This window comes from Camelus dromedarius, chromosome 8 (assembly GCF_036321535.1).
Source record: "Camelus dromedarius isolate mCamDro1 chromosome 8, mCamDro1.pat, whole genome shotgun sequence".
NCBI classification, from domain to species: Eukaryota; Metazoa; Chordata; class Mammalia; order Artiodactyla; family Camelidae; genus Camelus; species Camelus dromedarius.
This window is the reverse complement of record NC_087443.1, coordinates 31,118,361-31,145,625: the sequence shown is the minus strand read 5'-3', so window position 1 is coordinate 31,145,625 and position 27,265 is coordinate 31,118,361. Positions and strand designations below refer to the sequence as shown.

The 27,265-nt window shown below is 38.3% G+C and overlaps 1 protein-coding gene across 2 annotated transcripts; it reads right to left on the bottom strand.

Moving 5' to 3' along the window:
- Positions 1 to 3,318: 3,318 nt before the first annotated feature.
- ANXA7 (annexin A7) lies at positions 3,319 to 24,258 on the bottom strand. Of its 2 annotated transcripts, XM_010984160.3 has the most exons (14): positions 24,195 to 24,258; positions 21,214 to 21,268; positions 19,313 to 19,517; positions 18,652 to 18,753; positions 17,978 to 18,042; positions 17,208 to 17,273; positions 13,573 to 13,657; positions 13,260 to 13,354; positions 10,633 to 10,746; positions 10,225 to 10,395; positions 8,049 to 8,219; positions 7,894 to 7,969; positions 6,695 to 6,807; positions 3,319 to 3,747 (listed from the first exon to the last, which is right to left on the bottom strand). In XM_010984160.3, exons 2-14 carry the CDS (start codon positions 21,265 to 21,267, stop codon positions 3,625 to 3,627), a joined length of 1,440 nt encoding a protein of 479 aa, XP_010982462.2. In that variant the 5' UTR covers position 21,268; positions 24,195 to 24,258; the 3' UTR covers positions 3,319 to 3,624. The 2 variants fall into 2 exon arrangements, with proteins under 2 accessions (XP_010982462.2, XP_064344138.1); XM_064488068.1 differs by lacking the exon at positions 17,208 to 17,273.
- Between the last annotated feature and the right edge of the window lie 3,007 nt (positions 24,259 to 27,265).

Sequence of the window (27,265 nt, the reverse complement as noted above, 5' to 3'; positions counted from 1 at the left end):
TAGCATAACTAATGCCATTTTGGGCCTGTTCAGTTTCTCCTGTCCTTCCACTGACCCTACCTAGGACTGTACTGTGTGGTAAATCTCTTCTCTATTGTCAAGAGCTTTGTAGCTAATAGATACTGTTTAATGTTCATTAGTTCCAGGTGGCCTATATGCTGTGTAAATCTTCAAACTATGGTAAGACCTTCACTGATGTATTCCTGGTGCCCACAAGACTAGTTACTCATAAATTAGATGCAGTCTTGACTTAGGAATGCACGCCCTGTCTCTGAATACGTACCCTCATGCCCTAGTTTGACATAAAGTTGTCTCAGTGGCCCCTTGACAGCGTGGAGAATTGCTGTACTGCAGAGGGGCTGCTGTCCACCCTATATGTAAGTTACCCAATAATAAACTGCTCCATGGATTGTATGGAACTACCTGCCTTATTTTTTGGTTTTAAGATAGCTCCTCAGTTCGGTGTGCACTTTTCATTCCCTCTGTCCTCGGACCAAACTTTATATTCATGGTCAGGTGATTTTTGACAAGAGTGTCAAGACAATTCAATGGCAAGAGAATAGTCTTTTCAACAAATGATGCTGGGTCAACTGGATATCCAAATGCAAAAGAAAGAAGCTGGACACCTATCTCACACCATATAAGAGTATTAACTAAAAATGTTGGAGACCAAAATGTAAGAACTAAAACTCTAAAAATCTTAGAAGAAAATATAGAGGTAAATTGTCATGAGCTTGCATTAGACAGTGGTTTCTTAGACATGATACCAAAAGCACAAGCAACCAAAGAAAAAAGAGAATTGGACTTCATCAGAATTTAAATTTTGTGCATCAAAAGACACCATCAAGAAAGTAAAAAGACAACCCACAGAATGGGAGAAAATATTTCTAAATCTGTATTGTGTGTGTGTATATATAATTTTCTGCACATTGTGTTGTTTTTACATCTTAAAAAACCCTTCTGGCTAGGGAGAGACTGCCCTTCCCCAGGTAGCCGGTTCTTAGAGATAGCAAAGGACCAAGCTAAGAGCATGTTTTGATAAGCCAGCTAACCAATCCAGAGCCATACCTCCTGTATCTGGCCCTGAACCCCAGGAGGAAAATATTCTTCTGCCTTAGTAATCCCAGGGTTAGGAACCAGGCAACTGGAGACCACCCATATAGTCCAAAGCCCACCAAAATTACTCCAACTAGCCAATCCTAAACTGTTTACCCTGACCCACACTGCCTTTCCCTCAGAAACACCAATATAGGTATGGCCCCCAGCCTCCTGTCTTCTGCCTCCTGACCACCCTGGTGCCTTTCCCATTTGGCCCTATGTGTGCAGTGCCTTCTGTCTCTAAGATGTTTGAGCATAATTACTTTCCTGAGCCTCTCCTGTGTCTTCTCTTGTGGCCAAACCTGACTGACCATTCCGTAAAAGAATACAAAACAAAATCATATCCGATAAGGATCTTCTAACCAGAATATATAAATAACCCTTACAACTCAACAATAAAAAGATGAATAGCTCATTTAAAAATGGGTATTTGAATAGACATTTTTCCAAAGAAGATACCCAACTGGCCAATGAGCTCAAGATATGCTCATTAGTCATTAGGCAAATGCAAATCAAAACCACAATGAGATACCACTTCACACTCAGTAGGATAGAAGACTCATTCATTGCTGGTAGGGTTGTAAAATGGTACATCTGCTTTGGAAGATAGTTTGGCACATCCTCAAAAAGGTAAACATAAAGATACTGTATGTACCAGCAATTCCACTCCTAGTACTATAGCCGAGAGAACTGAAAACATGTCTACACAAAAACTTGTACATGAATGTTCGTAGCAGCATTATTCATAAATAAAAAGGGGGAAACAATCCACATGTCCATCCAAACAATGAATGCTAATTGATAGAAGCCAGACAAAAGGGCCACACATTGTATGACTCCATTCATATGAAAAGCCCCAAGTAGGCAAATCCATTTGGACAGAAAGTGGATTAGTGATTGCCAGGGGCTGGGAAGGAGGGAAAAGAAGTTACTGATAATGTGTGTAAGTTTTCTTTTGGGGTGATGAAAATGTTCAAAAATTGATTTTGGTGATTGTTGCACAAATATATGAATATTCTAAAAACCACTGAATTTTATGATATATGAATTATATCTCAGTTTTTAAAAAGCTTAAAAATACATTGCTCCTATCTTTTCTTTCCTTAATAACTTAAACCTCTCTCAGCTTTACATTTAGTACCTCCCAATCACTAGTTTTTTTTCTTTACTTTACATCCCTTCATTGTTACTTATTCAAAACCTTTATCAAAACTGAACTTTTTCAATGAAACTTTTTAAAATTACATCTACCTTAGCCCATCATCCTTCTACCTATGTATCTTGCTTTTGCCTCACTATTGTACGTAGGTCTGCCTCTGTAAGAGTAAGGCTGTATTTTATACCACCTTGTATGTATATACCTTGGTACTTAAACAAATGTTCATCATATTATAATTGATACTTATAATTCTTCTCAATTTTTATTTAGTACAGTCATTCACCACATCTATATTAAATACCTGCTTTGTGCCAGAGAGCTCAACACTAAGAACAGATAGGGTTATTATCCTCAGCAGAATTTATAACCCAACATTTACAACTTCCTTATATCCTAAGTTTTGTTTAGAACCCTCACTAGATTACAAACCTTCTTCCTTTTTATTTTCCCTGACTACCTATTGTAATGCTCAACATACTTAAGTAATTCCTCAGTACTAGGAATAAAACCAGGTTTGAAATCACTCTGCTGTACCACTAACTGAGCTCCCAAAATACTTCTCCAAAGAGCTAGTGTTCAATCTCCCAGGGAAATACTTTAAGCCTCATTCATTCATTAATTGAGCACATTTTATGTGTCAAGCTTCACTTTCTTCAATCATGATTAAATTGCAACTGAAATTAAAGTCTTTTATAAATTTTTTTTTTAAATCAAGGGTCAATAAAAATCTGTAGTGAGCTTTAGGAGACATAAAAGTAGGCTATGTATTTTATGCATATAAACATATAATTCTTTTTTTGAAAAGTTGCTCCAGGCAATACTAATCTATTTTCTATGTGGGAAATTTAGTATTTATGAAATAGAATACCAATTTATGTAAAATAAGATGCAAATTACTCTCCTAGGTCAAAAGAGCTGAATTTTTTAAAAGAGTAATACAGTCTTGACATACAACCAACTATAACTGTCCAGTAGAAGGCAGAGTTTTTCTTTTTAACTCAGTATTATCTATTCAAATTTATTCAATATTGAACTTTTTTATTCAATATGATTGCACAGAATTAGAGACTGTTGTGATTTTATTCAATTTGGTATCCTATTTAGAATAAGAGCAGTGAGAATTATGCTTTACAAACAGTGCATTATTACGGTATCATTGTGATATGGCTTTACTTGATTGTATATAAAGAGAAAAAGAAAACACTGGAATTAAGGCAATAACCCCATGTGCAAACCAAGCACAATACCCTGACACAGTCCTTAGGAAAAGCTCTTTTGTTTAGGTGGCTGGTGTTGCTGCATGCAGGTCAGTCATTGCTTTGAAGGATAAGCTTTGAATAGCTTCATTTGTTTAAAAAAAATTTCTCCTACTGGCCCACGATGGCCAGAAGAAGCTTTCGGTAATCTCCACTTGTGTCACTTGCAATCATCATGCCCAGGGTCTTCTGATACATCTGACTGAATATCTGTTTTATCTGTACGAGATCAATCTGCATGCAAGAGATGATATTTTTGACATTAGAAAAAAAAAGCTGTCAAAAGAAAACTTATTTATTAATTTATTAGAATTATGTTTTAACAGTGAAGAGATCCTAATTATAATCAAAGCAGAGGGGAAAAACACCAAATGACTGGCATTTTATAGCTAGCATTAAATTACCAGTACTAGTGTCACCTAATGAATGATTCACTGCTGTGTAAAGATATTGGCTAAGGGTGAACTAGTTTCATCTATTATTCCAAATATATTAGTCATTTAAAAACCAATTTCAGGGGCAGGTATAGCTCAAGTGGTAGAGCGCATGCTTAGCATGCATGAGGTCCTGGGTTCAATCCCCAATACCTCCTCTAAGAATAAATAAATAAACCTAGTTACGTCCCTCCACCAGAAAAAAACAAACAAAAACACCAATTTCATAGGATGACAAATATCAAAAACACAGAAATTAACAAGTGCTGTGCCTTGCTGGTAAGAATGTAAAATGGTGCAGCTGCTGGAAAGTAGTATGGTGATTCCTCAAAAGAATAAAATAAAATAGAATTGCCATATGATACAGCAAATTCCACTTCTGGATATATACACAAAAGTGAAAGCAGGGACTCAAATATTTGTACACCCATGTTCGTAGCAGCATTATTCACAACAGTCAAAAGGTAGAAGCAACCCAAGTGTCCACTGACAGATAAATCAATAAACAAAAGGTAGTGTAGATATACAATGGAATATTACTCAACCTGAGAAAGGGAGGAAATTCTGATGCATGTTACCACGTGTATGAACTCTCAAGACATTAAAAGGACAAATACTGTATGATTCCACTTATATCAGGTAGCTGGAGTAGTCAAACACATAGGACAGAAAGTAAAATAGTGATTGCTGGGGATTGGGGAGCAAGTAGAATAGTGAATTATTGTTTAACGAGTGTGGATTTTCAATTTTACAAGGTGAAAAAGTTTCAGTGGTGATGGTTGCACAAAAATGTGAATATACTTAATGTCACTGAACTGCACCCTTAAAAATGATTGAAAAGGTAATTTTGTGTTATGTATATTTTATTATAATTTTAAAAAAAGAGAGTGAGAGTGGTTAGAAAATGTAGATCTAAAAACAAATACACAAGAAGTTTTTCCCATACATTGTATTATGGTTGTCTTTTAAAAAATGATTTACCTTCATTAGTATAATTTAGTAGCATATGTTTTCTTTCAATTTAAAAAAAAAAAAAAGGTCCACTGGTAAATACTAGGGTGTAGTTGTGGGGCTACGGGGCCACCAGGAAGCAGGCTAGTGAGGCTGGGGAAGGGGTGATGCCCTGCAGCCCAAGGCATTTTGATTTATCTTTTTACATCATGGACATCATATCGCTAGAAGTACTTTTAAAACATCCACAAAAAAATATACAAAGTCTAAGAAAGGAATACATTTGAGGCTACATTTAGAGAAAAAGATAAAGATAAAATTTTTTAAATTATTTTATAATTAACAGTGTATGCTAATTTCAAGAGTTTTTAAGTCCAATAGGATTTATTTGCGTAAGTCTTTCACATAGTTTTTTACATAAGCAAAATGAAAACCAAAAGATAAACATCTTACAACTAGTCATAAACCAGTGTTCTCTGAAGACCTTCTCAAGTAGGAAAATCTCTTGGCATTGGGATCATTAAAGAACAGTGGTCTGTTTAACTAAAGCAAGCCTCTCTCACAGCATGAAGAAAGTGAACACTGCGCTTTATACAACCTCTACCAGCAGTGAGAAAGAGAGCTTTTTCTTAACGTCAGTCTGACAACCAACTGAGGAATGTTTAAGAAATCAACATTCTAAGTTAGATAGAGAAAGACAAATACTGTATGGTTTCACTTATACATGGAATCTAAACAAAACAAAACAAATTAACAAACATAACAAAACAGAAACAGAGTTACAGACAGAGAACAAACAGCTAATTGCCAGAGGGGAGGGAGGAGGTGCGGGAGGAAATAGGTCAGGGAGATGAAGAGGTACAAACTTCCAGTTGCAAAATCAGTGAGTCATGGGTATGAAATGTACAGTGTAGGGAAGAGTCAGTAACTCCGTAGTATCTTTGCATGATGACATCATAACTAGACTTACCATGGGGATCGTTTTGAAATGTATAGAAATATTGAATCACTATGTGTGTGACAGAAACTAACATAGCGTTGTAGGTCAATTATACTTCAAAAACAAATAAACTCATACAAAAAAAAGATCAGATTTGTGGTTACCAGAGGTAGTGGGTGGGGGAGGGAATATTAGAGAAAAGTAATCAAAAGGTATAAACTTCCAACTGTAAGATAAATAAGTACCAGGGATGTCATGTACATACAACATGATAAATAAAACACTGCTGTATGTTATATATAAAAGTTGTTAAAGAGTAAATCCTAAGAGTTCTCATCACAAGGAAAACAATTTTTTTCCTATTTCTTTAATTTTGTACCTATAAGAGATGATGGATGTTCACTAAAATTATTATAACCTCATGAGGTATTTAAGTCAAATCATGATGCTGTATACCTTAAACTTATACAGCGCTGTATGTCAATTATATCTCAATAAAGCTGGAGGAAAAAAATTTTTTTAATATTTCTAAGAAAAAAAATCAGGGGAGGGTAATAGCTCAGTGGTAGAGTGCCTGCTTAGCATGCACAAGGTCCTGGGTTCAATCCCCAGTACCTCCATCAAAATGAATAAATGAACCTAATTACCAGCCCCACACCAAAAAAAAAAATGGAGGGGACAGCTCCAGTGGTAGGGCTCATGCTTAGCATACACGAGGCCCTGGCACCTCCTCTAAAAATAAATAAATAAATAGACCTAATTACCTCTCCCACCAAAAAAATAAAATAAAAAAGAGCTAAGGAAAAAACCCTACATTCAAAATCAAGTAGTATCAGGCAAAGAGAAAAAGCCTCACCTCACTTCGAGTGACCACAATTCTGACCAGGGTGGAGTCATCTGTGCCGGCACCTTTCATTGAATAGTAGAGCCTCTCAGCAAAGAAGGCAGGGCGGTTCAGGGCACACTGCACTGCAAGGGAGACACGCTTCAGACACAGGGCCGGAACGGGACAAAGGGGTCCACCTACCAGCTTCACCCGTCACTTCCAGCTGCCTCCGATCGGGTTCTATGTAATCATCCCCAAAATCTGACGTGAGGTGCGGATGTTCTCCTCTTGATTTTTCTCAGCATCCATCTGTCTTTCTAGCTGCATCAGACAGGCTACCTTCAATACTAGAAGATTCCCTCTGGCTAATAAACCCCATTTTCTCTCCATAGATCAGTCACACAGAGTCTTAACATTTTCCTCTGTAAAGTGAGAAAATCCTGTGGCAACTGTGCCCTGATAATCTCTTACTGAAAGGAATAATGGCTGAAATCTGAATTCTAAGAGTTAAATACATCATTTGGCTGAGAGATGGATGTGAGACAGACTCCAAAATAAAAAAGAAAACACAGATCCAAGCAAAGACTTGAGAATGATAAAAAGAAATCTGACATGTTTTCTCTTAGGAAAACTGATTTACTAAAGTCTCCTCCTGCAGGTGGTAAAGATGTACCAGGTGTTCATTATTATGTTAGCTACAATTACTATGGTAGTATTTCTCAGACATTTAACTGCTATTACCAATATGTTACTAATACTCTCTTTAGTCTTATATTCTCCTTGAGAATGAAATTTTCACTTCATTAAGCATCTGAATGTTAAGACACCAAAAATTGGATTTTTAGTTTCAAAAGGGAAAAGGGTCTCACTGGGCTGAGTACTTGAAAGGTGTCTGGGGAGCTCAAAATGACCCTTTGTGTGGTGGTGCTCCAGAGTCTCCTGGGGCATTCCCAGTCACCTTACTGGAAATGCTTCAATCTATTGTCTATTTTTGCACAGTCCTCAAGAAAGGAGACAGAGAATAAAGACTAAATAATCCCAAAACAACCCTATTTGATCACACCACCAACCACTCATAGGGAATCACATATAAAAACACAGGATTAGCTCAGCCTCTGCCTAAGCAGATTTCAGGGAGTCTATATTAATAATCACCACTTCATGGGAACAAATATTCAAAGCCTCGCTCATTTACAAACCAAACAAAGCAAAACACAAAAGTATCTTACAGATGGTCTTCAAACCACTTTCAACGTTTCCAGAAAACTCACGGCCAACACTGCTTAACAAATCTCGATTAGCCATCTGCAAACAAAGAATATAGGGGTTAAAATATTCTCACACTTTAAAACAAAACCCGAATCTTCAAAAGAAAAGCTCATACCCTGGAATAAGCCTCCATGGTAGCTTTCAGCTGAGGAAAGCTTCTTGTGGCAAGAATCATGTTAAAGCAAGACTCATCTGTCCCTAATCTCCCCTCACCGGCTTGATACAGACGCTGAGCATCTTCCTGAGCCAGTTGGTGGTTAACATTTTGGTTCTCGTCACGATTTCCCTGCAAAAGAGGAAGCAGGAATTAGAAGAAAGTGATGCAAGTTTTATTTAAAAAACTTTTTCCAATATAGTCACTTTTAGATTTAAAGGGACAACTTACTAAAGATTAATGCATAACGTTTCTCATGCATATCTTTCATTCCCCAAGAAACTATACTAGTGTAACTAGTACTTTATCACTCTGCCAATTTTGGATTTTATAATATATATTCATGGTTTAATGAGGTTAAATTAAAATGAGAGGTTTTCAGGGCTTTGAGAGCTAAATTAAACCACAAAAGGTTTCCATAAAAAATTACACATACACACACACAAAAACCTCTCTTCTAGAGATATAAACTACCAATTGAATGAAGAAAGTATGGCTCTCCTTAGTTGGGATTTAAGACCAATATGCACTACACTGAGTTCCACTCTGTTTTCATTCATGCAATTGAAAGGTATGGAGCACATGCTCTGCACCAGGCTCTATTAGTCAGGGTTCTCCAGAGGAGCAGAACCAACAGGCTGTACTAAATGATAGAGACACAAGAAAGACAAGGCTCCCGCCCTCAGGGAACTGAAGTCCAGGGAGGGAGCATATAATACGGAGGCTTCAGGAACTTCCTTGCTTTCATCCAAGAGTAATCTTACTATGTAAGTATTATGAATGTGTACATAAAAATGACATGTGGGGCTTTTAGAAGAAGTGATAAATAACTCAGGTTCTGCTAGACTGTGTTGATTTATAGACCAAACTCTTCCCTGGGATGGGAGGGAGGGAAGAAGAGAGGGAGACAAGCAGCTCTGGGCCTGAACAAGAGGAAAGCTTAGATGGGTAGCTGGTTTCTCTCAAAAACAGAAACACAAACCCCAACACAGGAAAGGCTGCGCTCTAGAGTCATAGTGTCTGTCTGAACTAAAAAACCGAGAGGTGTTCCTTGAACATCAGAAACTGTCTTCTGAAGAGCACTGGGCACAAGGAATACGTAAAAGCATATTCTAAATAGGCTACTGAATACAGCACAGGAAAAGGTGCTCAGAAAAACCTCCCCAGATTATTGCCTTTGGATTCAAACACACAATACAATCCCACTTTCCTAGGAAGCCACTCCCTGGAAGAGGCTCCTTTACTTTTATTTTGTAAAAGAGCTGGGCCTTGACTCCTGCGTAAAGAGACATTCAGCACCTCGTTAAAGTCTTAATAATCATTTTTAGCATTAAATCTCTGTTCCTGACTTTTTTTCATGCTAACCTACTCTTCTGCTGTTACTGTTGTAGGTAAACTCAATGGCCTCCCACCCTTTTGCTTTCTTTTCTCATTTCCATACCCACTCACTTTGGCACATTGTCTTTTCTGCAACCGCCTTCTTTGCTCTGGAGAGCCTCTCCTCTACATCTGGAACCCTCAAGACTGTCCAACCTTGTGCACTAGCAGGGTAGCCAATAACTCCTGATACTGAAACAGTGTGCTAGTCTTTTGTATCATCTCTCAAATATACTCTCATCACCTCATTCTAAGTGTGTTTATAGTATCATTCCAAATACCCTATTTGGAGAATTTTCTGTCATTTTTCCAGCACATCTTGGGAATCTGAATAAGGAAGGTGCTAATCACAGCATTACTGTGAGCCCTACAACACTGTTTGCATTTCTGGCTCTCCTCACACAGCTCCTCTGATAGGTCTTCCATGGCCGACCTGCAGTGCCAGTCGAACTTAACTGGCAGTACAATGCCAAGCTTAAAAGTACAGATTCATCTCCAATCTATGACACAGAGCCTCAAATTGATTTCTGATTTTGTACAACCTTAAAGAGGTTAATTTCTGATTCCTTTCAAAAGTCAGATCTGCAGAAATAAATTTCAATAGTGACTACAAAGAAATCTGTAGAGTGGATTCTGTGCCGCTTCAAGATGGCAAGATCCCAAGGGGGCTAAATATTAAAAAGAATAAAAAGAGCCCACTGGCAAAAGGCAGCAAAGAATGTTCCCTCCACCAACACACAAACATTTATGCTATACTCACCTGGCACATGGATACAAGTAAACGTTCAAAATGCCCTGAAGTATCTGATCTAATGTCCTTTTCAAGGTCTCGTCCAAATTCTGACTGATAACATCTGACAATTTCTTGGATTTCTTGATTTGTTCTTGTACACAAAATTTCAATCAATACACGTTCCTGAGTTCCTGCTCCCTATGTGAAATGAAGAAACAGAGAATTATACAAAGAAAAATAAAATTTCTGAAAGAAATTAAATCTTACTGTTACATCAAATATTTCCTTGGCTTCCAGATCTGAAAAACTCTGTATTTTCAGTTAATATAAAATGATGTATTGATTTAGCTGTCACTGTAAATTCAGAACTACCATAATTTATAGGGTTTTACACTTGAATAGGATAAACTACTCACAGTAAATGTCATACAGTACCTTCATTGCATTCCGTAAACTCCAGGCATCATAATATGTAGGTGGCATGAACAGGGCAAGGATCAGTTCTTCCATATTTCCACTTAACTCTGATTTAAGATCTTTGATTAAATCCTGTTAAGTTACAAATACAAACTTAAGTACTTGTGCTCTCCAAATTTTGTTTCTTAAATTTTTTAAGGAAAATACGAAAAAAATGGAATTGACTTGCTTTATGAAAACCTCAATTTCAATTCTCAATATTACACAGTAAGAAATAGGTAAATATATACACCTTAAGTTTATCACACTCAAGCAGATATGTTTTATTCATTCTATCAATAAACATCTAGCAATAAATTTACTGTAGTTCCTCCACTATACCAGGTACAAAATAGGAGGTACATGAAACAGAATAATTCAAATTAACAAAATGATAAACAAATTTACTTAGTATTTACTTAGTATATACTTCCTCATCTTGTTCTATGAGGAAGTAGAAATCATTATCATATTCTTATTTGGAAAGATAAGATAAACATCTAAAAAAAAAAGATAATAAAAGGCAGCTTGAACTCCAGCACCAGATGAGTAAGTAGCACATAAACAAGTTGAAACAGGAAAAGCTGAAGTAGGCTAGAGAGCTCAGAGATAGCTTTTAGTCCAGATCTTGAAGAGTACGTAAAAATGAGCAGGCAAAGAGAAAGGAGAAAGGTATTGTAGGCAAGGAGGAAGAACACAAACAAGAAAAGAGGTTCCCAACCTTGACTATATGCATTAAAATCATCTGTGGAATTTTTCTTAAAAAAAAAAAACAAACCTCTGATGTCAAGGATGAATATTCAGAGATTCTACATGTGTTTTTAAGTTCAAAAGGAGATTATGATTCTTAAGGTTAAGAATCACTAGCATAGAGGCAAGATTGAGGAAAGCCTGTTCAATGGAACAATAAGATGACCAATTTTGTTAGAGGGTAATGTCTCCATAGATTAGTGAAACAGAGTTGTAGCCATATGCTTGGATTACTACCTGAATACCAAGCTAAAGAATGTGGATTTGACTCTGCATCCTGGGAGAAGCCACTGGAAACTTTTATGCAAGAAAACAGCATTGAAACAGCAACAACAGGCAGTATGAATTATGATGACAAGGAGGCTATAAATTAAATTTAGGCTACTGGAATATTTAGGCAAGAAGTAATAAAGGCTTGGACTTGAGTGATGACAATGGAAGTGGAAAGAAAAAAGGAGACACAAGGCACATTTTTTAAAGAGCCCTTTTACAGGTTAGATCAAGAAGATGTGGTCAATAACCAGTTGCTACGATAAAGCAGTGCAGGGCATACAGTAGGCACTGAAACAATATTCACTGACTGACTGACAAAGGAGAATGTGGAATCAAAGAAGATTCCATGGCAGGCTAGGGGAATGGTATTTTTAATAATAAGTCAAGAGACAAGGTGACTGTGGGTAAGGAAAATTGACTGTGAATTAGTTTTAATTCAAAAGCAATATATGAGAAAATTCAGGACAGCAGAGCACAGACTATATATGAATTAAAGAAATTCATAATATAGAAAATACTTTTGTGAGAGAAGCGAGTCTGCTGTTGAACCCTAAGAGAATCTAGTTTGTGTCGCTTAATCAGCCTTAAGACTGAGGAAGTGGATTGGGTTGGGCAGAGAGGGAAAGGCACAGTAGAAAGATGAGGTGGGACGAGCCAATGGACCTCTACTTGCATTCTGAGAAAAGTAAACTGGACCCAGAGGATGTCAGGAAATGTTTAGAATTCCTATCTAAATGGCAAACCAATGCTCCCAGTTTTCCCTTTTATATTTAAGAAGCAGTGGAACTGTTCAGCCACTGAATCTCAATGGGTTTAGTCACTGATCATCCATTCAAGAAATATTTATTTAGTGGCCATCTGCTATTGTTACTGTACTTAGTGCTATAAATACAAAGTGATGAATATGACATGGTTTGCCTGAGGGAAGCTCACAGTTTTACGGGGTGGGCAGTGAGATTAGTTATAGCAGAGGTTTTACAAAGTACTGTGGGACTTTAGTGAAAGAAGCAGCTACATTCTGCCTGGAGCAGAGAGAGAAACTTCACAAAGTAGCTTAATTAAGCCAAATCCTGGAGAATTAGTTTGCCATGCAGAAAAAGAGGAAAAGGTATTCTAGGACAAGAAAGCAACATATACAAACCATGGAATGTGTGTGGGGAATGGTAAGAAGTTCCATACAAGCATAATACAGAATATGTTTAGAGGGAGAGAGAGAGGACTGGAGATGATGCCAAGGACCAAGAACAAGCAAGGGCTTAAAAGAAATCCTTAAATCCCACTGCAGGGAGAAGAGTGAGAATCAAGCTACTGATCATGACTCTGGTCATAATCCACTTTCTTCTGAACATCTATCACCTACCAGACATAGTAGATGGGTATGACTATGAGATCCAAAACTGGAAAGGTTTTCAAGAGAAATAAATATTGACTACACCTCTCCTGGGGTTTCTGAAGTTTAGCTGTCTCTTCTCTATACTCAACAGTACTAATAAAAATATAGCATCCATCCTGACATAAATGGGGGAGGTCTACAGACCATTATTCCTGCTCATGCCAAAATAGAAAAAAAACCAAAAACATACCTTGCCATACATGGTCTTAAAAGCTGCTTTAATTTTCTGCCTTTGATCATTGGAACGGTTGGCTACAACGTCTATAATTGCCTGCTCGTCTGTCCCTGGAAGAACCATACATGTTTAAGTAAGGATGAAGTCCATGTGGGGTGTTCCTTGAGGACATCTCTTAGATGCTTATAAGGTGCCTGGTGCCAGATTAAATTGAGGTATGTGCACACAGGCTGAAATATAAACTTGGTTTATGACATAAAGCATATTTTTACTTTATATTCAATCACTTGAACTTATTATAAATAAGATCAAAATATATTTTCCTTACCAAAACCCTTCATTGCTTTACGAAGAACTTCTGCATCTCTCATGGCATCAAAGCTGGCAGCTGGTTGAATTGTTCCTTGATTTCCCTGAGTCAAAGCAGCAGGTAAAGAACAAAGAACATAAAATCCAAGTCAGTTATTGTGGTAGTCATTTCACAATACATACATATACCAAATCAACATGGTGTACACCTAAAACTAATACAATATGTCAGTTATATCTCAATAAAACTGGAAAAAAATATTAAAAAAAATGTTCAACTTCTTTAATAAAACAAACACAAATTTAAAAAATTAAAAAATCCAAGTCAGGATTCTCTGCTGACAAGAAGACAACTTAAGACTTCTCCAATCATCACTCTTAGGCAAGGAAGCTAGTGCTTGGGTTTGAGGACAAGGATACTTACTTTCAGGGCTCATTCAGGAACAGGCAGGAAAGACCTTTCCCCCTCCTGCCAATAGCTAGCTAGACACCAAACTTTCAGAAGACAAAATAGTCAAGCTTAAGAAATTAGTCACAATCTTTCTATGCTTTGGTTTCCTTCTTGATAGAATAGGAGGGGAAAAAAGAGATGGATCCCTGGATAGTGTGAGATGAGTAGCAGTGTTTGATTTAAAGAGTACAATAATGGATTTAGTGAAGTAGAGCATAAGCTACCAAGTGAGGTTTCAAACAAGCAGTATAATTTTGGTAATATCTCTTCATTTTCTCTATGGGTCTGGATTATTATACATTTTAAAAATCATAAAAATGAAACTGATGACTGGAAATTCTGAGAGTTACAATATTCTTCACTGATTTTATAAGAAAATAAACCAGAAAGCAAAACAAGGATTATATTTTAAAAATACAAATCTATAAATTTATAATTGCCATATGACAAACACCACAGTAATAATTGTTTCAGACAAGAATCATCAATTGATGCGAAAATTAGCAGGTAAAAGTAAGATGAGAACCAAGATATTTGCATAGTTTGGAACATTACAGGGGAAAACCTGGCAGAGGTCATCTTAAACATGTGATCAAACCCAACTGCCACCAGTAATGGAACAAGTCAACAATAAGTGCCTCCTGACAGGATGCACTGGGGACTCAACATCATTTCTGTGGTGTTCCTGCCAAAATGGCATAACATAAATTTAATCAGGAGGACATATGAGACAAACCCAAGGAATAATAAGGAATATTCTACAAAATAACTGGTAAGTACCCTTCAAAAGTGTCAAGGTTATGAACAACAAAGACTAAAGAATTACTTCATTACTTCATATTAAAGGAAAGACATGAGACATGAGGATGAAATACAATGTTTCATCCTGGATTTGATCCTGAACCAGAAGGACATTACTGGGACAACTAATGAAATCTGAATAAGGTCTACAGGTTGGGTAATAGTATTATAACAATGTTATTTCCTGCTTTTGATCCCTGTTTTGTGTTTATGTAAGAAGTTAACATTTGGAGAATCGGTAAAATGTATGTACACAGGAAATCTACATACAATTTTTGCAACTTTTTTATAAGTCTGAAATTATTTCAAAATTTAGTTTAAAAAATTGAAGATAACAAAGCTATGAAACGATTTATTAGTTTTCTTAAAATATTCAAATCAGGGCTTAAGAGAGATGGGATGAAGCAAGATGATACCCTACCACATTTTTAAAAATTCTTAATATATTTTATTTTACACAGTATCTCTAAAATATCATTTAAAGATGCAATCAAATATAAAATGATTCAATTGCTTTTTAGGCAACTGAAACTGCATTTACACTTACACCAATTGACTACAGCAATATGCCAGCACCTGTTGGAGCAAAGTAACTGGGGAGAAGGGGACCAGACCACCTTTCAGCAAACATTTTTATGGTCAATGGTTCCTCCCACTCATCTATACTCTTACACCAACATTTTCTTTTACCAGTAAGCCCTAACAAACATTCTTTACTAGTTTCTAAGCCAGGAATGGGAATGGGAGCAAAGAACTGGCAATAAATATTTTTATAGTTGTTTTAAAGGAAAAACTAAAATTATTCTCTTGTAGCAAATATTCAAGTAGAAATTTTTTTCAGCACGTTGCCTTTATATCAGCCTTAATGTAACAAAAAACTATAAAAGTTTCCTTTGACGTAACCACTGTCACTAAATCCTAGGCAGGGTAGAAGCCTTTGTTTATAATACACTGAACTAGACAATAAAACAAACTAACCCTCACCATGTACTGTTTGTTGACTCTCATTTTCTGAAATTGTCTTCCTTCTAAAAACAAATAACAAACAAAAAACCTATTCCATTTTTGAACTGGAGGGGGAAATGGTTCTGTTTCATTCTTTGTTCAAAGTCTAAGTTTGACGTGAATCTTCATCAAGAATATTATGATTTTCCAGGCATTATAAAGAATTCAAAGAAATCAGGGTCCATGTTCTTAAGGTCAAAACTCCCTAACTAGGGAGATTTCTCAGCATAGCAAAGTCCATACTATCTGCCATCAAAAGTCCAACCATTTGACACTCATTTGAGTCCAATCTTCCTGCTGGAACACTGCCATAGACATACAATTGGGTTAATCAGGAGAGGTCACTCCGCCCAATAGCCCAACCAAGACAAAAATTTTCTTTACATCTTCCTACACATACACATCATCAACCTTTACCAGGGGATTTTCAGTGACAGGGTGCTCACCCCTCACAAGGTAGTCTATTCCACACCCATCTAAAAGCTCTTTCAAAATCTACTGCTGTTAACTTGCTGGTTTTAGTTCTCTCTTCAGGTGGTAACTGTTACACAAGACAAGTTGCATATGTATGTGTGTTTTATATTTTTATGTTTAAAAATCTTTTATATTCAGTCATAAAATCATGTCTCCAGAATTATATGCATGCTTAAACTAAAATAAAATCAAAATTCTTATAACAAATTATTAAAATAATCTAACAATAATATGACTAACAATCTACTTCAACAATAAAAAAAAAAGGACTAAAAGCAATTTACTATGTGCTTTGGAGGAATATCATTTACTGTATCAGCAAAGTAACACTGTATAACAGAGACACCGCTGGCCCAGGAGGCAGAAGAGTGAGGATCTAGTCTCAGCTTTATCTTTTACTAGCTGTGTAGCCCTGGACAAGTTTCTTAATCTCTCTGGGGCTCAAATTCCTCAAATCAGGAAAGGAAGTCAGAAAATGGCTAAAGTGTTTCTTTTCCAATACTGTAATCCCTTTCCCAACCCAGCCTAAAAAAAATTTCCATATGCTAGATCTTAATGAATAGACAGTACGGAAATGAGAAAATCAAGATAAGGTAAACAGAAAACTGCTTATGTTCCTAGTAACTTGCATAGAATATAAAAGAATTAACAAGTCAATTAAATAAAACTTACTATTAAAATGAGCTATACTGAGATGGGGCAAAGATCTGACATATGGGAGGCCTTCTGAAACTACTGAAAAATCAATTTAACAGACATTAATTGGCTGCTATGTTTAAAGCCCTGTCAAGCGCTATAGGGACATAAAGATAAAGCAGATACAGTTGAGCCCTCAAGGAAGTGATCAGAGACAAATACACCAGAAATTAGAAACAAATGAAGGCACATTTGTGATTAGTGAACATTAGAAGAATCTTACTCACTTCACTGCTATAATCCAAAGAAACAGGAGAGAAAACAGGATAGGAAGGAAAGGATTCTGTACTGATCTGAAAGAAGAGTGGAAAGTTATAAAGGTCAAAATGGAAAACAAACCACACCAGAAATATCAATCACCCAGTCACCTGAGTTTATAATTATAACTGCCAACGAGGGAGGGGGAAAAAGGACTAAAACCAGTGTCAGAGCCCAAGGGAATCTCTATGAAGAAGAGTCTGAGTACTGGCACCTGCGAGAAGGGACCCGTACTTGTCATAGCAAAGTCATGAAGACATTACTTACAGCAGCTGGACCAAAGAGAGCAAAGAGTCTACGAGAAGCAACAATTAAAGTCTTAAGTGGGGAGGGTACAGCTCAGCATGCACAAGGTCCTGGGTTCAATCCCCAGCACCTCTGTCTAAAAGGAAACAAGAAACATGAAGTGCCCTAAAATGAAAGATAATTAAAAAAAAAAAGAAAATCAATAAATAAAGTCTTAAGTGACTGTATAGACCATCTCCCCTGCTTCATGGAAACCTCTAATGTCAGCGAAGGAGTGGTGGCCTTCTTTGGCATTATCCAGTTACTCAGACTAAGTTTAATTTGGTTTTGGGTTTTTTTTGGTGGGGGAGATATTAGGTTTATTTACTTAATTATTTTTTTAATGGAGGTACTGGGGATTGAACCCAGAACCTTGTGCATGCTAAGCCCACACTACCACTGAGCTATACGCTCCTGCTTCAGACTAAGTTTAAAAGGTAAGAGCAAAAAATACCTGACTAAAATAAGGAGTTTGTCCTCCAGGATACTGGGAAGGTATTGGTCCTCCAGGAAAACCACCTACACATCAAAAAACAAAAACAAAAAAACAAAAAAAAACAAAAACAGCAAATGACTAAATGATTTCATGTTTCAAAACAGTGCTGATTTATTATGAATATGGAAACATGAGAACATTCACACTACAGTATTCACTAGGATAATTTTTAAATATTGTAATTTACTAAATCAAAAACCAACTTTGGTCATGAGAATCTTTTAAAATATTCCATGTCCTACATAATTTCTTAAAAAACAGTATTTTAAAAATAGAACAAACACTTTAACCAGATTAAATTCTGATTCCATCTGGAAAGGATGACAAGACATAGTTCTGGGAGCTGTTTCACTTGTGTTATAGGAGTGAGTAGAGAAGGTCCTGAAGGTTTTGTTTTTTTGGTTTTGGGACAGATAATTTTTCTTTAAATGAAAAAGTGGGTCCATCTTTCCATCTTACTGACTAAACTTTTCCATCAAATGAATACATTTCGTGAAAACATATAGTAATTAAAATTATTTATAAAAGCATTTAGTATAAGACAATCTCAAACATAAACTAAGTTCTCTCAATGGCAACTGAAAAATTCAAAATATCATGCTATTGTTTTTCTCCAGACAGCTGGTACCTACCAGGTAGTGGGACCTGTGCTGGGCCACCACCATAAGACTGTGAGGGTGGCTGTGGATAGCCAGAAAAGCCTGCTCCACCTGGTGGGGCTCCAAACCCTTGGCCTGGAGAAACCAGAGAAAAAAATAAAACATAATGACATTTCTCATGATTGAAGAGAAAACTTTAGAAAAATATCTCCTATTAACAATGGGGAAAAAAAAAACCACTGGAAAAAAATACATACTATTAATGCTATAACAGCAGTCCCTTTTGGTCTAAATTCAACTTCTTACCAACTCCTTCCCCATTAAAAAATAAATATAAAAATGTTTACTTCATTTGTCTGCCTAAATAACTTACAGTACAAAAGTGCTAAGCTTTGCTGTTTTTTTAACCTGTGTCCTAAAGGTCACAATCATGCTAATTGAAATGTCTTAATCAGTTCTTAAGATTACAAATAATCAAGCAAACTGTTATATATTGGTCTTTTATTACCATTTATTCCAATTCCCTACACAACAGAATTTTGGAGACTGCTCCCAGCTTTCATGTCCTCAGAGAATCTTCATCCCTCAATCTTGCCAGCAAGGTCTTTACTGTCTAAGGTAGAAAGTAGGCTAAGGGAAACTGACCTCATACAAAACAAGCAGGAATACACTAATCCCATGACCCATGACTCACCTCCGGGGTAGGATGGAGCTCCCCCTGGCTGTGGTGCACCAGGATAGACTCCAGGCACTGGATAACCTCCAGGGGCAGGGTAGCCTCCCGCTCCTGGGTAGCCACTACTTGGTGCTGGGGGGTAGGCCCCTCCTCCCATTGGAGGATAGCCACTAGGGTAAGGATACTGACCAGGAGGGGGAAAAGACGACTCCTGACCTGCAGGCTGAAAAATCAGAAAAACTTTCAAATGAATGTGATTAAGAAACACAATCCATATAAAAAAAGGAACAAATCAATAACTGTTAAGGCCTAGCTTGTTCTTTCATGTATTAAAAAGTCCATCAGAAATCCTGGTATCTCATACTAGTTTATCAGTATACTAGTTTGTCAGGACACTTGTTTGTCAGAATTTGGTTAAATGTAATTCTACCTGTGTCAGGCAAGAGGGGTCTGTTTCTCCATTTGGGAGTAAATAGAGAACCAGGCTTTTTCCAAACCCCAAAGTTTCAGGAACAACTAATAAAGCTCATTAGTTCCTTTATTTTCCTAGCACCTAGAAATATGAGAAAGATCCACCTCTCTACCCTAAGGAGAGGAATTCTTGCAACATACCTGGACTTGGGCATAACAGAAAAAAAAAAAGTGACCTGAGTCACACATTGGGTGTGACATTTTGGATCTCAGTTCCAATCATACGATGTCTAAGTATGGCAGAGATTGTTACATGTTCACTACACTTTTTCCCGGCCCACAAAACTAGACTACATTCCCCAGGACCTCCTTACAGGTAAGTAGGACCGTATGAATGTGGTAAATGAATGCGGACAGAAGTAATGTACACCACTTCCAGCCTGGCCCCTAATAACTTCCTATCTAATCCTCTACACTCTCTCTTTCTCTCTCTTTTCCTTCATCTGCCAGCTGGAAGCAGAGGATCCACTGGAGGATTATAAGGCATTAGAGAATGGTACAGCCTCCAAGATCACACAGAATAAAGCCTCTGAGCTCCTCACAACACCACCCCACCAACACACACACAACCGCTGAATTCCAGGAGGCTGAAGTAAGCAAGAAATGAGTTTTTAAATTGTTAAGTCATTGGGATGTTAGGGTTGTCAGTTTCAGCAATTAGCCTAAATTGACTGAAATGGTTGCCAGAGTTCAGATTAGTACATAGGACCCGGGAACATATTCATAATTCTCATCTCTCCTGTGATAAACACAGGAGAGCTATATATTCACTTTAAATAAGGATTCACACATTATCATTAATCTGTATAGGCCCCTTTTTCTAGTCTCAAAGAGTTAGACAGAAGCCTTATATACATATGAGCATAAAATTGAAATTCACAATTCTCACTGTGGCCTCAGTAATGAGGTTAGTCCTCAGAATAGCATAGACATCAACAAGGCAGAACACGGTAGCACATGTATAAAACATACTCCAAACACTGAAAGTCTCAGAACTACAAATCCAGGGCCCTGTAATCCACTGCAATTTGTTATCTCTGAGCCAAGCCCTTCTTATTTATTTTAAACCTTCCAGCACAAAGGTTAAAAACCAGTGACTCATAGGATACACTTAGCTTACATACATGTTTTACTGGCTCATACAGCATTTAACACTAAAAAAAATTTTTTTAAGCAGGCAATTTCACATAAAATCCAGATTTTTGGGTTTACTTGAAGAAATGGAGTATCTAGCAACACTGGGTGGGCCTCCCTCCATGGCCACATCAGGCTGAAGCCGAGCAACTGCTGGCCTTCCCCACAATGCTTTACTTCACTCACATATTCTACTCTAGCCATTTGAGTTTGACCCTTGCTCTAGCATACTATAAAATCTGTCATGGGCTAGTCCTATACAACACTGCTCCAAGGACATGAGCTATTTTAGTATCATAAATGGCAATACTTACAGGATATCCAGGGAAAGGTGGGTAGCCTGTGGGCGGATAGCTTGGGTATGACATTCTGTAACAACAATAAAAAATATCCTCTTTAATTTCTTAAAGATATGCATATAGATATAAATAGATAAATAGATCATATGGTTTTACATAAAATACACCTTCTTTCAAAAGAGTTTAGCAGACAGACTCTGATTCAGTAATTCTGAGATGGGGTCTGAGATTCTGCACTTCTAACAAAGCTTCCAGGTGATACTGTTGCTGCTGGTCTGTAAATATTTTGGTACCAGAGTATTTTGGCATTTCTGGACCTACCATCTAATTTGTTAAGTTTTTCATTATGTGTTTTGGCTCTTCTCTCTAACTGGCTGTAAATTATTTGTATCTCTTTTATATCAAGACTTCAATCTAATCCAATTCAACATTATGAAAGCCCATTATATAATAAGCACTGTCCTAGGTGCTGGTAAAAAGATAGGGGGAGAAAAAAGGACCCTTCCTTTTGAATACATAGTGTAGGAAAATGAGATAACAAACTGAAGTTACTACAGTGTCCCTTATGACATTAAGCACAGTACAGAAGCTAAAAACTTGCTAAGTTGAGAATGAATGGCCATATGTTTAGTCAAAGTTTTAAGTTAATAAGAAAGATAATAAGAAGGTTGATAAAACAAGTTCTAAAACAGTCATTTGGGATCCAAAGACCTTCATGCAAAGAAATAGGCAAAATTGTTTCTTGCTTTCTTCTTCTCTAAGCCCCATTGATAAAAGGAGTAAAGGAGAAACAACAGCATCTAAGAACAGTTAGGCAAAAGAGGTCAGCGTCCAAAGAAAGGGGGAAAAGTCTGAAAATAACTTATGAGAGAAATTAATAATTTTAAAGGCAACAAGTAGTTACAGTACTAAAGACTACATAAGCAATTCAAATTTCTAAATCTCTGGAATTGTTCCAATGACAATGTCCTATTTCTACATCCTTGAGCTGCTATATTAAATATTATCTTTAACGGCCCTAGAGAAATTATTGTCAACAAGAGTTTCAGAACAGAACGAAAATGAAAACTATCTGTATCTCATATGCAGTTTCTCATAAACTTAAAGCAATTTTAAGAAAGTAAATTTGGATATATTTTGAAGAATAATTATATAAAGGACTAGAATGCAATTCCATTTCCAGGATGTACTTACAGAAATACTTGCACAAATGCAAAGCTGTATATGTAAAAGGCTATTCGTTACAGCACTATTTGTAACAGAAAAAGGTTAAAAACAATCAAAGTCCATTAATAAGGGACACGTGAGAAAGATTATGGGCAGCCATACAATGAAGTGTTATTTATGCAAGTATTAGAAATGAGCAGCTCTCTTTTTACTCATATGTGAAACCGTCTTTTGGTAAAGTGGGGGGAAAAAGCAAGGTAAAAAATTGCATAGATAATGTGCAATCAAATGTGTAAAAATATACATTTATTTGCTTGTATATAGAGAGAATATCCCTGAAAGTATACTCAAGAAAAGAAAGAGTGGCTGCCTGCAGGAAGGAGAGCTGGGGCATAAACAGGAGACTTACTTGTCAAAGTATCTTTAGCCTTTTTGGAATTGTGCATATATCATCTATTCAAAAGGTAGATTTTAAAAGCTTTTGTAAAAAGCTTACACAGACCTGAGGGTGACTCCACAAATTACTCAACTTTGCCCAAGGAATAATTAGATTATACCAGTGAACCAGAGCTTTTAATAGTCTCTGTCAGCAACTACTTTTAAAAAAGACTGGAAAAATCATTCCTGGTTCTCCGAATCATCTCCACCCAGTGAGTCAACTACTAAAAGGGGTGGGTCTCACTAGGCAAGTCTCAGAGATGGCATGAAGCCCAGAAACACAGGCGGCATCTGGTGCAAATTTATGAAAAGAAACAAATAAGGAAACAGGAAGAGTGAATGAAGATGGCCAACAGCAGATACTACAATTTTCCAAAACCTGCCTCCTGACTGGGAAGGACCATTTAAATCCATCAGCAAGGGCCCTTTGATAAAGAACTGGAGGCGTGACTAGCTTCTGCATGGAAAGAGTCGGCAGCCACCACCAGGGAAAACTCAAAGGCGGCTTCATTTTGCATTGGTCAAAATTCTAACCTGCCTATCTAGTACCTGAAACTCCTTCCCTGCTTGAGAGGTAACTCATTATACTTATTATCTAATTAGGACAGATTACTTTAACAGATCAGCTCCCCATCAGTTGGCAGAAATTAGGAGTTTAAAGGCAGTTGGATGACTTCTTTTCATTGTCACTTTATGGTGAACATAAGCTATCTTCTGTAGAATTGTTCACACAGGTTGGCCTCATATCAACACACGTTTGCTGGTGTTCGGGAAAAAGGACCAAATCTGTAATGTTATTTCCTAGAACAGCTGCCAAGAATTATAAATCTGAGCCAGTGTACAATTTTAGGTTTATGCATTCTGTCCATAGGATTCACTATAAGCAAAGTACAAATTTCCCGTTTCCCTAAATTTGCTGTGTCACCAGGAGGTCTAGTCACCAGCTGGACTTAGCTTTCGGTGCTGCTCGCTGGTTTTCCTACTCAGCCCTCCTTGAGGTTGCTCCAGGAAGACCATCCTCTGGCCTACTCCCTCCACCTGTGGTCCACCTGCGGTCCACCTGCCTGCGCGGGAGGGGTCACTGCTCCCTCTTACCTCCCGACAGCCGAGGGGCACGGAGGATCGGGGAGCAGGACTTCCCGTTGCCCGACGCCTCGGTGATCCCGCCCCAATGTACCCCAAACCGAACGTCCCCACCAGGGAGCCGGGGTCCCAGGACGCGCACACCGAGTTGCCCACCACCGGGAGGCCCACAGGCCCTTCCACTGCCCCTGGCTTGGGTACACACGCTGGCCACTGCCCTCTCCCGGATGGCCGGCCTCAGAGCGAGCCAGGGGGAGATGTTCAAGGGGGAGGAGTGGCGGCAAGGGCCGGGGGGCGCCGTTCCTCACCTGACCCCGCGGAGCAGCGTCACAGCCCAACCTGGTCGCCGGCAAGATGGAGCCGGGGGCGGGCCCGGCGGGGCGGGGCGCCGGGGGCCGCCGCCCAAGCCCTTTAGGACCGCCGCCGCGGCCGGGAACGCCCCTGGGGCAGGAGGGGGCGGTACCGGCAGGGCCAGCCCGGGAGGCCAGCAGGGCCCCGGATCGGGTTTTCCCTTCCTTCCCAGCTGGCAGCTCCACCTGCGACAAGGCGCTCCCTTCGGGGGCCTTGGCCGGTGTTACTGCAGTTCTCGGTACCAAGGATGACGCGCCAATCCCGTCAGCTCTCTCAAGCCTCTTGGGAAGTTGAAGCGGTTCTGAGGAATCCTGGAGCCCTTTCAGTGGTGGGCGGCAGAGATGGGCTGGGGACTGGGAGGCCAGGTGCAGCCTCTCCGCCTGATATGCCATCATCCCTGGAATCTTCTCAGGTCAAGGACGGTGTCTTTAATCAGTCCTTTGTGAAGTGGATTGGTATTTACGGGGATCCTAGATAGTCGGAACGCGAGAGACACTAATCAAAACCACTCCAGAAAGGAGTTGCTAGGTGGTTCTAGGCTCCCCTCACACTAGAGCCCTACTTAGGACATACAAACTAGCATTAAACATTTGAGGCAATTTCAAGGGCCCAGACCATTATCTTAAACTCATTAAGAAAGTTTGTATTCCAGAGCAAAAACCAGTCGGCAACCTTTTACAGTAGTTCTCAAACTGTGGTCCCCAGATGGGCAGCCACAACATTCCCGGCAAACTTGTCAGAAATGCAAATTATTGGGCTCCACCTTAGACCTACTGAGTTAAGCTCTAGAGGTGAAGCTCAGCAATCTGTTTTAACAAGCCCCCAGGTGGCTCTGATGCATATTGAAGTCTAAGAACCATTAACCTATTACTCTTCGTGCTTTTCTATGCAAAAGCTTTCTCATCAGGGTAGGACAGGGTGGATTAAATTTTTAAGTGAGAAGAGCAAGATATACATGGTCCCAAAACAGGGGTGAAGTGGAAGGTACTGGAGGAAGTCACCACCCAATTTAAACAAAACTGCACAACACTTTGGGTACCCAGCATTTATTCCCTGTTCATCAGTCTGTCGGGCAAATACTGGTCCTTTCTGTCCAATCTGCTCAGAGATCTCTGGAATTAAAGCATTTCCTAAGAAGCCTGTCATTACTCCTCTTTGTTCTACATTACTTCCTTGGTGATCTCGTCCCCACCCTCCCCTCTCCTTTAACTATCAATTTGAGAGGTTATTTTCCAAACCTCTTATTTCCTGCCCAGTTTCCTGAGCTATAGGCCCAAATATCCAATAGCCTATTCAGACAGTACCACTAGATTTTCCGCTTCACCACTTCCATTCGTCATTTCCTGACATACAAGGCCCTCCAAGATCAGAGGTCCTTTCCTCAGGCTTTCTCTGCCTAGAAAGTACTGCCTGCCTTTTAACAACTGTGCATCTATTAAGACTCAACTCACAGATCAACCATCTCCTTCCTACTTTAAGAAACTTTTCTTTACCTTTTCCTCCTTTTCTTTACCTTCCCTTGGGTAGACTCCCTTTTCACACCCAGCTAAACCTTTTATAGATATCTGCCATGGCGCATTTAACAGCAGTCATAGCACATGGGCATTTAATCTACCTGTATTCAACCACATAAACTTAGCGAAAAAAAAAAAAAAAAACACCTCTGAAAAGCCATTATATGCTTCAGAGTTCATGTGAAATAGGAGCCATTATGCTTCTCCTAATGTGAATATTCCTTTGTGTTTAACACAAAACTTTTGTACAGATAGAGCAATAATTTTTTTCCCCAAGGGGACATTTGGCAATGTCTGGAGTCGGTTTTGGCTGTCACAGCTAGGGAGGAGGGGGTTACCAGTATCAATGGGAAGAGCCCAAGGATGTTACTAAACATTCTGTGACACACTGGGCATCCCCCTTCAACAAAGAATTATTCAGACTAAAATGTCAATAGTGCTGAGGTTAGGAAACTCTTAGACTGCTCTTTCTAAATAGATTTGGTCATACAATTCCCTTGATTAAATTCCTCCAATAGCTTCCCACTGGAACCAGAATAAAATCCAAACTCCTGGCCCTGGTCTATCAAGCCCTATATAGTTCGGCCCCTGACTACCTCTCTGATCTCATCCCTCTACACCTTCCTTCTCAAGCACTAAACTCTGGTCACAATGGCCCTCTGTCCAAACATATTGAGCTTGAGTTTAAACACACCAGAGATTCTTAGGATCTTTGCACTTGCTATTGCTTCTACTTGAAATGTTCTCCACTGCATGTTGCATCTCAAATGTCATCCATCTCCTTAGAGAGGTAGGTATTCCCTGAACATTGTAACATTAGTAGCCACCACTGCCACCAACACCATTACCAGTTATACACACTTATTATCCTATTTAATTTTCTTTGTAACATTTAAAAGCATCTGAAGTTCTGTGTTTACTTTTGGTGATCTCCCTCCACTGCCCCGGAATATAGGCTCCTTGAGAATAGGGATTATCTGCAGAGTCTACTAATAAATGTTCAATGAATACTTGACGACTACAACAGGGCCCACAAAACTCAAGCCAACTATTTCATCTGGTGATCAACTTAATAAATAAATTTTGTTTCCAATACTAGAGGAAAAACTGGCTCTGATACACTTGTTGAGAGATGATATGTTGGAATCCACAATGTAGTGTTATCCTAAGGGAATTTCAATGTACTTTTGAAAATACAGCCTTTTCAGATTTTTAGGGCAATGAAATTATTCTGTATGATACTATAGTGGTGGCTACATGTCATTATGCATTTGTGAAAACCCAGAGAATGTACACCATCAAGAGTGAACCCTAATGTAAACTATGGGCTTTGGTTGATAATAATGTGTCCATGTTGGTTCATTGATTGTACCAAATATGTCACACTGATGAGGGATGTTGAGGGTAGGGGAGTATATATGTGTGGGTGGGGAGGACTTTCTGAGAACTCTCTGCATTTTCTACTCTGCTGTGAACCTGAAACTGCTCTAAAAAAATAAAATCTATTTCAAAAA

Excerpts from the sequence above, each read along its gene's own strand:
- ANXA7 (XM_010984160.3), bottom strand. The coding sequence starts at position 21,267 with ATGTCATACCCAAGCTATCCGCCCACAGGCTACCCACCTTTCCCTGGA. Across the intron at positions 18,043-18,651 it reads AGCACAGGTCCCACTACCTG|GTGGTTTTCCTGGAGGACCA; the intron begins GTAGGTACCAGC and ends TTTGATGTGTAG. Across the intron at positions 3,748-6,694 it reads TTGTGGTCACTCGAAGTGAG|ATTGATCTCGTACAGATAAA; the intron begins GTGAGGCTTTTT and ends TCTTGCATGCAG.